Here is a 14,965-nt window from a genome sequence, read left to right as displayed (position 1 = left end):
TGTTAATTTAACTCCTCCCCCAATTTGGGGCATTCATCTTCCTTGCATGTACATGAGCATGCGTGGGAGAGTTGGGGCATGCTGCCAAACCTTACCCCATCTTGCCCTTCGCCGTTTACAGCACCCCAAGGGTGTGAGGGTGAAGGTCTGCTGCAAGGAACCTTTTCTACTTGTCAAGACTCCCTGCATGCACAGTCTTTCCTCGTCTTTGGGTCCACAGATGTTGCTGGACTACAATTCTCATCATAACTTACCATTAGCCATGCTGGCTGGAGCTGATGGGAATTGTAGTCCAGCAACATCTGGGGACTGAAAGGTTGATCTAGAGCTAAAGTTCAAATTCCTGCTCAACATGAAGCTTATTGGGTGATCTGAACAACTTTTGGCCAGTCTCATATCTGCCATTCCTGGGCAAGGCGGTTGAGCAGGTGGTGGCGAAGCAGTTGCAAGTGCATTTGGAGGAAGCGGATTATCTGGATCCATTTCAATCAGGCTTCAGGCCTGGACATGGGACTGAAACGGCCTTGGTCGCCTTGGTGGATGATATGAGGAGGGCGTTGGATAGAGGCGAATGCACCTTCCTTGTCCTCCTGGATCTTTCAGCGGCTTTTGATACCATTGGCCACGGTATACTTCTGGACCACCTGAAGAGGTTAGGCATAGGGGGCACTGCATTGCAGTGGTTCTGTTCCTTCCTCTCTGGTAGGTACCAGAGAGTGGCATTGGGGGATGAGGTTTCAGATCCTTGGCCTCTCAGTTATGGGGTGCCACAGGGTTCCATCCTCTCCCCAATGCTGTTCAACATCTATATAAAGCCGCTGGGGGCTATCATCAGAAGATTTGGGCTGCAGTGTCACCAGTATGCTGATGACACACAGCTCTATCTCTCATTCAAATCTTCCCCGAGGTTGGCTGTAGAAACCCTGTCCAAGTGCCTGGAGTCAGTGAGTGGCTGGATGGGAAGGAATAAGCTGAAGCTGAACCCTGACAAAACTGAGGTACTGTTTGTGGGAGACAAGGGAAGGTTGGGGGATGTTGACCTGGTGCTCAATGGGGTACAATTGCCTCTGAAAGACCAGGTCCGCAGCCTGGGGGTCATTCTTGACTCCCCGCTGTCCATGGAGGCTCAGGTCTTGGCTGTGAGCTGGGTGGCGCTGTATCAACTCCATCTGATACGGAGGCTGCGCCCCTACCTTCCCAACCATCTGCTCCCATCTGTGGTACATGCCCTGGTCTCCTCTCGCCTAGACTACTGTAATGCGCTCTATGTGGGGTTACCCTTGAAAATGGTCCAGAAGCTGCAACTGGTACAGAATGCGGTGGCTCACCTGATTAAAGGCAGCCACTGGCGAGATCATATCACTCCAGTGCTGAAGGAGTTGCACTGGTTACCGGTTGTTTTCCGGGCCCAATTCAAGGTGTTGGTTCTGACCTTTAAAACCCTATACGGTTTCAACCCAGTCTATCTGAAGGAGCGCCTCCAACATCATCAGGGATGCCGCTCAACAATATCAGCATCAAAAGGCCTTCTCTCTATCCCACCAGTTAAAACAGCTAGACTGGGGAAGACTAGGGAGAGGGCTTTTTCAATTGTGGCCCCCACTTTGTGGAATTCCCTCCCAAATGATCTCCACCATGCCCCCTCTATGATGAGCTTCTGTCGGGCCTTGAAGACCTGGCTCTTCAGGCAGGCTTTTGGGGTGGGTTAGGTTTTATTATTATTGTTGAGATTTTTAATGTTTTAATGTATTTGTATGTTTTTATTTTGTATGTCACCCAGAGTGGCTGGACAGCCAACCAGATGGGCGACTAATAAACTTAATTAATTAATAAATAAATTAAAATAAATAAAATCTCATACCATCTCATGCCCTAATTTTCTCAGCCTAACCTACCATAAACAGCCTACTCTACCTCAGCCCTTAACCTACCTTACAGGGAATAATCTCCATGCACAGTCTCCCGAGCTCCTTAGAGAAAGGATGGGATTGGATACAAATGAGAGAAATATAAGAGAGAGTGGGAGCATCCATAGAATTAGAATTAGACAGAACCTGGATAGTCAACTGGTGGTTCATGCGCTGCTTCCAGCTGCACTGCCATTGTCTCCTATCTGGTCCACTCTTTTTCCTGCACCACAAGAGAGAAAGGCCGAACAGTTGCTTATCACCTGGCAGGCACCTTTCAAGTGGGAAATGGACAGCACAGCTCCCCAAGCAGTAATGTAGTGGCAAATTCAGAAGTGCAGGGTATCTTCGTAATAGTCACAGCCATGCCCCTCACAGCCAAGCCCCCTTCTAAGATTATACAATCTTCTAATAATCTGGCCAGGCTTCAATACTGCTTTAGAAGACTCTTCTCAGTGGCTAACACACTCCCCTTTCACACTGATTGGCTCATGGGATGCTGGAGACATAGGGACCCTGTTGGGACCTGGCTCCCAAAAAAGTAAGGGGACTAAGACCTTCTGAGACCCTACAAGTGGTTTCTCATGCAAACCAATACCGGGCTATCCAAAGGGAGTTTGCTCATGATTGCTTCTATGGACTGTATACCTGTGGATATTTTGATATGATCCAGAGTAGATGTTTTATACATCATCAAATAGTTTGAGGTTTTTTTTAACTACTGGGAAACTTAAAGTCATTTCCTGAAATGCCAGGATTGGTTGATACAAGATCATAAGAACTTAAGAGTAGCCATGCCGGATCAGACCAAAGGCCCATCTAGTTCAGCATAGTGGCCAGCCAGAAGACTATAGGAAACCAAAAGGAGGACATAAGTACAATAGCTCTCTGCCACTCATGTTCCCCAGTAACTGCTGTTCAGAGGCATATTGTCTAAAGCAGGCATGGCTAACTTGTGGCTCTCCAGATGTTGTTGGACTACAGCTCTCATCAGCCCCAGCCAGCATGGCAGATGATCAGATATGATAGGAGTTGTAGTCCAACAACATCTGGAAAGCCACAGGTTAGCCACCCCTGGGTTAAAGTGATCACTTTAGGGGATTCTCATTTTTTAAACTCTATGAAGGAGTTTTCTGTGTTGTCTGTACTGATTTTCTTGAATAAACATTTAGAGCCATAAATCATATAGGAAATTAAATCAGAGAGGCTTCAGTTAGAGAAAGTACAAAAGAGATAACCTAAAGAGACACTTTCAAGAGGGGGGTGGGAGAAATAGTATCCACAACAGATTAGAAGGTGTGATAGCTTTGCATTACTGTAATCTGACAGTTGGCTGTGGGCATTGTGTTCATCCTGATTTATCCTCATAACTGATGCAAACTTAGAAGACTTTTGCATTTTTCCAGGTCAGTTTCTGCCCCAATCCTTCTTATTCCTTGAATGAAGAACACTATACTATACAAATGCTGTCTACCCTATCAGCACATTAATCACGGCCAACTCTACCATTAGGCAGCATTAGGAAGCTGCCTCAAGCAGTTGATTTTGGGTGTTATTAAAGGGCAGGAAACTGCTAAGTATTTAATTTATTATTACTGTATTTTTAACACAAGTGAGAGGTGCTTGTGGGATTTTCTGCCTCAGCTTCCAAAACTAATTTTCCTTGGAAACTGTGCAAGGAATGCGCTATGCACCTTGTTGGAGAACAGGAAGTGCCATTTACTGCAGATGCGGTGAAGCTCAGGCCTGGGGGCTGAATATGGCCTCTCCACAGGACACATTCATCCCCAGGTCACACCTTTCACTGGCCCTGTTCCACACCCTCAAGTGATTTTGTCTGGCTGGAATGTGCCTTCAAACTGTGATGTTTCATTGTTACATGAGTTGTACAGTTAATAAGGTAATGCTTTATATGGGGTTTGTATTTGAGTAAGTATGGTACATAGAGAGAGGGGGGAGTGAGTGAGTTAGAATGTTGAGGAATGCTGTGTGCTGATTGGCTGAGTGAATGAGGAATAGTGTGTTTATCTGTTGGTGTGTGGGAGTTGACAGTTAGAAAGGGCTGAGTGCTTGAGGGACTGAGGGTAGGATTATAGGGTAGAGGTTAGAAGGGTAGGGTAGATAGGACTAGACTGTTATTCTCCAAGGGGAATTTATCAGGTGCAACATATAAGAGACTAGTGAACATTGTACTGTAACCGTATGCTTCCAGAACCAACTTATTAGGTAATCGTTTTGATATTAGTTCCATCGGTTTCATAAATAAATTCTATTTATTTGAACACACACCTGATTCTTGGCCTAGCAATCATAGAGAACTAGCAGGTTGGCAAAGGGTGAATATAAGCGGATACCATTATTTATGGTGGCAGCAAAGCACCCAGTGGAGTAAAACAGTTGCTGGTTTCAGAGGAGCAACCCATAGCTGGAGTCTTTAGTGGCAATACAGTATCCAGAGGGGTTGGGACTTTCTTGTGCCAGGACAATCTGTAAGCAAGAGCTGGGAGAATAAACAAGATCCCTAGTAAGAGCTTTACTTAACCCTCCATGTGTGTGGAAAAAGTACCTCTACTTCCTCAAGGCACAGTATTAGCAGGGGAGATACGACTCTGGAACGTGCCCCTCCAACGATTGCCTACAAGGGAATGTGGCCCTCCAACTGAAAAAGGTTCCCCAGCCCCTGATTTACCATTTTATCTCAGGCAGCAAAATGTCTTGGGTCGGCCCTGAAATATCAGCTGAACTTTTTAGCGTCCTATCTTCCTTTTGGAATTAATTAAGCAATCTATTCTGTCCATTCAAGAGACTTTTTTATGGGAAAAATGAAAGGATATCATCTGTAGAAGAACTGATTTCATGCTGTTTAGCAATGATGGTTGGAACTCTAGCTTCAAAGCAAACTGAGAGCTTCTTTGAAAAGGAAATGTCGCTGGGAAAAACATTGAAAGGTAGCAATAATATACAAGATAAAAATATTCTCCATCTGTGATGACTTTGTATAATATTATGATTATGCTGCCACACTTTTCTGAAAGCAACATTTTTGTCTTCAACTCCTTTTTGGCAGATATGCCAACAGAGGCATTTCCCCTCATCGTTGCATCACCATGCTGGGAAAACTGTATTGTGCGGAGCATTTATCTGATGTGCAGCTATGCAAGTAGGGCTGGCTCTATCATTAGGCAGAGTGAGGCAGCTGCCTCAGGTTGCAGATGCTGGGGAGCAGCAGCCCCCAATCATTCCCTTGATTGCCATGAGGTTTCTTCTGGGCCACTTACTCTGGCCTGCTGCCTCAAATACAGTAGGGCATGCGAAAAGAACCTAAGAAGAGCCTGCTGGATCAGGCCAATGGCCCATCTAGCCCAGCATCCTGTTCTCACAGTGGCCAACCAGACCCCTATGGGAAACCTGAAAGAAAGGCCTGAGCACAACAGCATTCTCCCAGCTGCAGTTTCCAGCAACTGGTATTCAGAAGCATACTGCCTCCAACTGTGAAGGCAGAGCATAACAATCATTATCCGCCATGAATTTGTCTAATCCAGTTTTAAAGGCATCCAGCTGATGTCCTCTTATGGGAGCGAATTCCACAGTTTCACTATGTGCTGCATAAGAAAGTGCTCTCTCTTCCCTGCCCTGAATCTTCCAACTTCCATTTTCTTTGGATGTCCATGAGTTCTAGTTTTATGAAACGGGGGAAAAGCAGCTCTCTGTCCACTTCCTCCATGCCATGCATAATTTTATACACTTTTTACTTGCCTTTTCTCTAAACTGAGAAGCCCCAAATGCTGCAACCTTTCCCCACAGGAGAGTTGCCAGTGTCCATCACTAGTGTCATAACTAAGATTCAGCTGTCAGTTTGCTCAACTTCTGTACATGGAATGGGGAGAGGGCACCATCTGGCCCTTTGCCCCAGGCAACAAAATGCCTAAGGCCAACCCAGAGTTAAAGGGATAGAACATCCTTCCCCAACCTGGTGACCTCCAGATGTTTGGGGCTACAACTCCAGCAGCTTTAGAATTTAGAAGTCCAATCGCTCCATTCCAGCCCTCCCCCATTTTCTATTCTCCTGCAACAGTCAGTCAACATTCCATGCCATGGCCACTGAGCTGTGTTTTGAGTTTCTTTTTAAAAGATTTTTTGGTACTTCTCCACAACTTGGCATTTCTCTTGCTAATAACGTCGCTATTGTGCATGGGTAGTGCTGTTTTGGCAATCACAACCTGGACAACAGAAATTCTGCTACCAGAAATTCTGCTTCCACTAGCAGTGCATTTCTACTGTGGAAATGGTTGTATTTCTTTACAGGATGACAACACTCATGTTTTTAATATAGATTTTATGACTTTTTAATGAAAGCATGCTATGCTGTGGTGGAATCATGTAATTTAATATGAACCTAAGCATCTAATCCACACAAAAAATGCACCTCACCAAAAAAAATAAAGGAATAAACTGACCCAAACCAACAAAAACAAATTATTGATCTATTAAGGACTTTGCTGATAAAATGTTTCACTGCTTTTATAGGATTAAAACCTACAGATCACCAGTCAGCCCACTTCTGGCCTTCCAAATCTTGAAGGGAAAACTGAAATGTCACGCTGTTTTAAAATGAGAAATCAAAAGATAGGTCACAATTTTTACCTTTTTTATATACTGTGAAAAAAATGTCACTTCTGAACAACTGCAATTCAATAAACGTGACATGCCTGGGGATGCTATGAGATCACAGCAGGCAGGGCAAGCGAAGGGAGGAGCATAGAATGTTGGGAAACAGCAAGGGAGAAAAAGATGGAGAAAGAGATGGCCTGAGGGGAAAGAAGAGAAGAAAGAGGATAGACAGGATGTCAGAAAGAAGAGACAGCATGGTCATGGATGCTAGATGGAAAATAACTCCTTTGGAAAAGATTGCCAGTGACAGAAAACTGACACCAACACTGGCTTGGATCCATTTGGGCTTTGGTGTATTCATTGTTATAAATCCCAGCAAATTGATTGTGTCTACAGAGCAACCTTATAAATATCTACTCAAAAGCAAGCTCCATTGAGTCCAATGGGGCTTACACCCAGGTAAGTGGTTATAGGATTGTGGCATATATCAATAATATAAAGAAATGCTGCTCAAACCTATTAGACTCAAGAGTGATTGCCAGTCTGCCTCTCCTCATCTGTGACTTTGCATGCATCCTGGTCAGCTTCATAATGATAGAAGCTAGGACTCAAAGGGACATCTCAAAGGGTCATGTATGAAGTGTTCTGTATGAGAACTGAGGTTGTCTGGATTCCCCTTTCCTACTGCAGTCCCTTATGCCCTCTGAAAAGCCACTCCTGATGTTTCGGGACGCTCCTAGTTAGAGTATGCCAGGTTTTCTCATATTATCTGTCTTGTAAGGTTTTTAAACAGATTTATTAATTTGAAAGATGAAACTAATTTTTCATTGTCTTCATGATTTATGATGGGAAGGCTCTGTTTAGGAATTCAGAATCCAAGCCTGGAGGTCATTCAGGTTATATAAATATTCCCTCCCATTTTGCCAAATGATGTAAATATTGACCAGGTAATTTGTAGAAATTGAAATACCCATTGGAAGCATCTAGAGGACTTTTAGATGAGTCTATCAACTGATGAGGTAATATGAAATAATTTAACAACAATTACAGATACCTGACCATTGTTTTTATTTCTCCAACCTACTTACCACAACCCAGTCTTTAGCTAGTGGTCTGTGGATACAGTCGTCATGTGTCATACTTTACAGAGGACAGTGTGACGTTCCCACCTTTGGCTCCACCTGTCAGGTTCCCACCTGCTTGTGGCTACTGCCTTTCACTTGGCACCACCTCAGGACACCACCAGTCAGGATCGTCGTTTTTATTTTTTCTCACTACGCTCTAGCATAGATCTCTCAAGATCACACTGCTAGGCAGCACCACCAGCCACTCCCTGTAAACAATACTGCTAGAGACTTTGCCTTAGTCTCCCTATGGCTTATTACTTTGTGTCTGGGTGCCCTTGCTGTTCACAACCCCCCTGTATCTTTGTCTATAAAGCATACAATCCTGGGTTGCTCTGGATACTTGACGATGTTACAGTTTCTTCCTTCACCGCTGCCACCATTAGATACAGTTTCCCTTCAGCCTTGGTAATTACCCTGCCCTTCCTTCTGGTCTGTATATCCCCAGCCAAGGATCAGGCTTTTGGTAAACCAATAAAAGCATATGGTTTCATATAGTGTCACTCTTATGTTTCCAGTTATATATATTCTGTCCAAATATCAGCCTAATAGAACCCAAACCTCCCTCAGAACTCTTGTCAACTCAATCCCAACTGCCTCCCACTTCAACTCCTTTCCAATCACTCTCCTCTCCACTCCCCCCTACTCAACTGTCATCCTCTCATTTATACCTTCAGCCAATCATCATCCAACATTCCCCCCCGCCTTCCAACCCATGCTCTCCCCCCTCTCATTCAATTCACTTACCATATATCCCTTAATAAACCTGCACTTACAATATTTACAGGTTTTAACATATAAGGACATCACAGACTGCCCTTTATTTGAAGGTGTATCCAGTCTAAGAAGCAAGGGCAGGGATGAGTTGTCCATCTGGACAGCAGACTGAGTAGGTACACAGGCCAGCTGCTCACAGCCTTTCCTAGCATGGAACAATGTATTGTATTTCTATTTAAATTACAGTGATTACTTCTACATTTGCATCTGTTCATATATATTAGCATATTCAAAAGTTATGCAAATCTATGCTTTCTTTTTGCCTCTTTTTTGGGGATACATAGGTGGCGACCTTATTTGGGTGTGGCTGTGAGAGTCATGAACCCACATTATTACCAGTCTACAGCTTAAAGAAACTCTCAAACTCCTTGTGTAAGGATCTACTCCCAAGATGCCTTTGAAAAGTTAAATACTCTCTGCACGGTCAGGGTGTCAATGATATGTCATTGTCTAAAGATTCCAGGGATGTATTATTGAGCCATCCTATATTTAGAAGTAATACATATGTATAGTGCCCTTGAAAACTTTATGGAAACCTGTCGTAAAAGCGAATAACTGATCATGATAGGCCTTGAAGCCTTGCTGATTTGTAACTGGTCAATTTAAAAAATTGATTGATTTTGGATGTCCAGGTGACATCCTGTTTATTAACCTGTTTTGCAGAAAGGAGTTATGACTCTTGTCCTAAGGGGAGTGGGGAAGTCTGTCTCTTACTACTCACAACTCAGCCAGAGGCCTGGCTCCTCATTCCCTCTCTGACAGCAGTATCGTCTCTTGGGACTAATAACAGCTTTTATTTTGCAGAACTCCCTCTCCAGTAAAACCTGCATCTTTCCAACTTGGGCAGCCTTTAGAAAAGATTGAGCAGCAGCATCCCTGGCCGCAAATGATGCTGCCAACATCATTTCCTTGGAGAAGGGTAGACCAGCTGGGCCTCTCCCATCTTCTGCAAAGGCCTCCACCTAGGGTAGACACTCATGCATTGCCAAAAAAGAGGGCAGAAGAAGGTGCTGATTTGCATAAAATGCATTTTTAAATGCCTTTATCTTTAATCTGCACTTGTACTGGGAGTACGGATGGAAAGATCTGTCAGTTTTGGTTCTCTCAGTTTCTTACTTTTCTAATGTTAAATTCAGTCCTCTACATTTCTGCAGCAATCTGTGAATTATTTTTTTAAATCCTCATGAAAATTCTCCACCATTTTAGTGTGAATTTCTCCAAATAAACATATATTGTAGGCAGTTTTGATCAAGATACACATTTTTGCAAGCAATATATTGTCATATTATGCCTTTTTGCATGTTATTTTCACTCATATATTCATTTTTATGCTCACTTTCCCCTAATATATGCATTTCTGTAGATATTGTTTAGTCCGTGAACTGCATCCCAAAATGCAAATTTCGAAGGATGACTGTGTTTTAGTTCTCCTATTGTTTCGGAAAGTGCGAATTTGATAAATTCTGCTTGAAATGTGAACTGAATTGAAATTCTCATCCATCTCTTATTGGGAGTGCTTCAAACAGAGAGCTGTTCTCTGTTCAACACATGGACACCTTACTTCCACCACTTGCTGTCCGGTTATCTTTCCTGACATTGAGTCTCCCCCTGCCTTTGACAAGAGTAAGATGAAGTACCAACTGGTGGAGAGCTAGGAGGTACTTGCAGGAAGGGGGAGGCTGCTCAAGGTGGGCTGTGATTGCTTCAGTTCTGCTCACTGAAGAGCTGCTCACATGATCAAGCACTCCTGCTTTGAATTCTTGCCCTGCCCACACCTAATAAAAGGAATGTGAGGATGTGAAAGGCAGCTGGATTGGGCGCACACATTTTTTTATATACAGATCAAATGCTGTCCTCTTTCCAGGATGCTCATCAATCATACTGTTAAAAAACAAAAGAGCTGCAAAGTTCATTTCAGTGGTATGTCAAATGTGATTCTGGTTACTAAATATCCCTGTTCCTGAAATGAAAGCTTGTTAGAATGTATGCAAATATTGTCCCGTCATTCAGTGCAAAAGGAAGCATGCCAAATGGTGGGACCTAATTTGTTCTCTAATGTTGTTGGGTTAGGAAAAAACTGGTGTGCATGAACATAATCTATTTTTTAAAAAAATATGCTTTCAAGCCAGGACTCATGGTTCATATGATGAAATGCACCTTGGCAACCAGTCACTCAGCTGCTTGAATGTGTAGAAGGAATAAAATTCTCAACTGGAAAACAAACATGGCTTGTTCCCCTCTTTGGTGGGGGGCGGGAAGTGGAGGGGAATTTCATTGGGGAGGATTCTGATGGTAAATTAATGGTTGTGTGTATGAATCAATGGAAGGGGTGGATATGGGCCAGGATCAGTTCGTGATACAAACTGGCTTGTCTTCTGTAAAATAGCTGTTCTGCTGCAGTGGCAACTGATCTCATCTCTGCCATGTATTCTGTTTATAGATGGAGCACAATTGTCTCGTCTTCATGTAGTGTAGCATTGTGTTTCCAACATCTGCTAACAAAGTGTCTCTGGGCACAAGGGCACCCTCTGTTGTTTGTCCCAGTGTGTGCTGTAAATCTGTATGTCATGTTCATCACTCTGAAATGGGCAAATGGTTCCTAGGAAGATTCCTAAATGCTTTATTCCTTGATCATATAATGCATACAAAGCTGTGTGTGGCTTAGCTCACTTACTTGAGGTCTCTGCTCTGCAAGTAGATTGTTTCCTGCTTGCTGATTGTAGCACACTTGTAGTCTAGGCTATGTTGATCTGTGTTGGCCTGATATGTGTGGATGGCATTGCTTAGTGTCAAAGATATGCAAGAGATGTACACTTCAGATGAACAGAAATGGTTTTAGGGGTATCTCCCTCCCAACCCACCTCCTGCACCTCCTGACCAGTGACTTCTTAGGCCCCAGCTCTTGGCCCTTGATCCAAGAGCCGACACCTTTGATCTGACAACTTCTGCTGGTGTAAATGGTTTAGTAGATTGGATGGGACTTATCATAGCATGCCCCTTATCAAGGCACCAGCAGGCACTGAATTTATATGAGATTTCTTAAAATATTACTGGACGGGGGGGAGGGAATAGCACAGGATTGGGAAGATGTGGTAGTGGGGGAAAGAAGTTTAACTTGGTAGCTATGAGCCTTATTACAACACAGGAGGGAAACAAGAGAGGTTGCCTTCATAGTCTGCTTTTGACCTTCCTGGAATGATCTGACTGCCCCATTGGAAACAGAATACTGGACTAGATAGATCTGATCCCACGACATCCATATGTTCTTATGATACTAAATGTAGGGATCTAGTACTGGGAACATTTTCTGTTGGAGGGCCTTCTCCCAGTAGAAATGGATGAAAATGGTGCCATTTTCCCACCAGTGATCCTGGGACTTCAGCAGGAAATGCATGCTGCCAGAAACCTGGGGTGCCTTCCATCACCTTCACCACCTCTCTCTTCTTCTTCCCAAGATAAAGTTTGTGGGTCTTTGGAGGTACAGGGTAAGGGGGAGGCAGTAGCAGCAGTGCATCTGAGCTGCTTACATCGGGCTGCAAGCTGGGCCCTGCTTGGCTCACAGATGCACCTGGGTTTTCAAATGCGGGCACTGACATTCCTGAGCATCCCTTTTGGAATGTTTGCAATGGCCCCAATTCATCAATGAGTTCTAAACCATCATTCTTCATCATCTCTATTTGACATTGCTCTTCAGATGTATTTCCTGGTCCTGCCACTCACAGTGGTTCATGTGTGGATCAGTCAGTCTCCCAAATCGTCTTGTGCATTTTAAGTAACAGTCCTTTCTCAGTTATTTTTACCCATTTCCACCTCCTGTATATATGCATCTTTCCTTTGTTTCTATGATGTCTGAATAAGTAATTCAACTTTTATTGGTCCTTTTCATTGCTTCTTCCCTCAGTTCCTGATTTATATACTATCTCAACCCTAACCCACACCACCTCCCTTAAATCTTCATCCTCCCATTTCCCTTTTCTGAGAAAGATCAGAAGAGCATTCTCAACTGGGCTTTACTCTTCCCTCAGATTTCCCCCTCTTGTATACCTAAAGGTGTTGGGGTGGGTGTAGAATTTTAGTTACTGAGTTATAACATTCCCTCTCACTTGGCGCTGGGCGATGTACAAAGGATGGATTGAATTTGATTCCTCTCATCCTCACCACCCATTCACCATATGCATACAGCAACTGGTATATTTGCAGGTAGAGCCAAAGCTCTTTATAATCTCTTTTATATTGCTGCCAGTGATGTCAAAGAACTGCATCTGGCACATGGCTAACAGCGCATCTCATTTAAAATGTTACATTTAAGCTCTGCTAACTTGGCAGAGATTTTCTGGAATAACACCAACATCAAGATCAGGGTATATGAGAGCCATCAGTATTGAGAGCTGTGAAAGACAGCTGCTGTCTCTCCCAGGCTAAATTTTCATTCAGACTTTCATTCAGAATTCTGTTGAATGAAGTAGAGCTAGCCATTCACAATTCTACTGGTATGAATGGAACCACAAGGGTAAACTGACATACCAGGTCTGATGCCTTCTGATTACATGAATGAAGCTTGACGAAGTCAGCACCATTCTGTAGTGGACAGCAATGAAAAAAACCTGCCTTTGGCAGACAAGGCAGTACTCTACTCTTTAATCAATAAACAAAACAGCTTGACTTATTTTCATGCATTGAAGGTCAGAGTGTTCCTCAGGATCTGGATTTATGAACATGTTTTTCTAATGCTAAGGACACTTACAGCGCAATTCTATGCATCTCTGATCAGAAATAAGTTCTGTCGTGTTCAATGGGGCTTACTCCAGGTAAGTGAGTATAGGATTGAAGCCCTAACTTGACAAGCTGCAGTACACTGAAATCCTTCAAATAAATGTAGTTATGATTACAGCGCAAAATTAATTTATCAGAAATGACTTTTCTCACAGTCTCAGATGGCTATATTATCAAATGCCTCCATCATATCCCAGTGTATAAGAACAAACAAGAATTGCACAAGTCAAAACCCTCAGAAAAAAATGAAATCTCATCTACATTCATAAAAAATGTTTCTGAATACTGGTGTTGTATTGCTGATGTTTAAAGTTTTATCAGTATAGAAATCATGTGAAAATAGATGGTGACAAAAGTATACAAGGAGGCTCCTATTCCAAATTGTACTCACCCAGGATGTTCCCGACGAGAGCCACAAGAAACACAATAATATATCCAGCAATCAGAACCCATTCATATTCTTTGGGATGCAAATATTCCCTCCAAAGGTATTGCAGAAATTCCTCCTCGTCATAGTCAGCAGAGGGGTTTCCAAAAGCCTCCTGAGTTCCATTCAGCTCTGTATTAGATGACCAGTTCCGACAAGAGGGGAAGCTGTCCTCCACTTGAGTTACAGACATAATTCGTTCTGCTCTGGATCTGAATCCAACCTTTCAGTCATTCGGGCTTTGCTCAAGCCCATCTATCCATAGTCTTTGTTTATGAGACAAAAGAGTGTGCAGAGAAAAGAAAAAGCGGGAGGCTGGGGAAACAGACCAGTTTATATGGCAACTTCTGCTGCCAGCTTTGCAACAAGGATTTCCCAGTGGCAAGAGATGTGCAGCAGTTCCGGCAGAGAGAAGAAAACACTCAGAGGCTACAGTGACACAGAAGCAGGCACCGAGAGCAGCACATGCTTCCAGCCACAGTGTGTGCAAATCACATTCTTGAAGTGATGAAGAGCATGAACACATAGTATGTTAGAAATCCTTATAGAAGTCAGGAAATCAGGATTAATATAGGGGGCAAAGTGTGCCCCTATGTATGTGTGTGCATGCATGCTTGCATGTGTGTGTGGGGTAGAGAGATGGGATATATACTGTACACTCTGTACATATGCATTGCACAGTGCATTTGCTTTACATTTGCAATTGTTCCTGAATTATCCTTATCAGCTCCTTCCTCTTTCTCCTTCTATGCCTTTTCTTTCCTGTTTCCCCAGTACCTCCCATAATGCTCCCACAAGCTATTGCTGCAACCCCCTAAGCTGACTGAGATCAGCTGGTCAGGCTTTTCTGGTTGTGTCACAGCTGATGGAGGTTCAAGTGGCAGCAACGGGGGAGGAACTTTTCTGTGGTGGCATCCTCTCAATGAAACCACCTCCCTCCTGTGCGTAGATGAGCACCAACATTAATGCACTTCTGGGAGGCTCATAGGGAACTCTTTATCGGGAAAAAATGGCTGTCTCCGTGGGGGCAGCCATCTGTTTTGCCATTCTGTGTCTGTGCACATGAAGGGATGCCATCACATCCTGTTGCATCCAGGGGGCATTTGCAGCCTGATTTTTATAGCACATGGCAGCTGTCACCCACTTTGACTGAACTCCAAGCAACAAATGCCTGTTTAAAGGAAGGAGAGGAGGATAAAAGCAGCCCTCACTCAGATCAGCTCATGAAATTTGCCAGTCAGAATTCTAAAGCAGGGCTGTGTTCCAATTCACACATTGGTCTGGGACGTGTGGACCAGGTGAATCCACTTCAGTATCCGGACTCAGCAAATCCCTGCTCCAGTTAG

The 14,965-nt window shown here is 43.5% G+C and overlaps 1 protein-coding gene across 1 annotated transcript in view; it reads right to left on the bottom strand.

The window, feature by feature from the left end:
- HCRTR2 (hypocretin receptor 2) overlaps positions 1–13,812 on the bottom strand; it is a 42,655-nt gene extending 28,843 nt beyond the window's left edge. The window contains exon 1 of the mRNA XM_061626248.1: positions 13,584–13,812. Coding sequence (XP_061482232.1) covers positions 13,584–13,812 — 229 coding nt within the window. The remainder of the gene's footprint in view (positions 1–13,583) is intronic.
- Between the last annotated feature and the right edge of the window lie 1,153 nt (positions 13,813–14,965).

Source organism: Rhineura floridana, chromosome 4, assembly GCF_030035675.1.
Source record: "Rhineura floridana isolate rRhiFlo1 chromosome 4, rRhiFlo1.hap2, whole genome shotgun sequence".
Lineage (NCBI taxonomy): Eukaryota > Metazoa > Chordata > Lepidosauria > Squamata > Rhineuridae > Rhineura > Rhineura floridana.
This window is presented reverse-complemented; position numbering and strand designations above follow the sequence as displayed.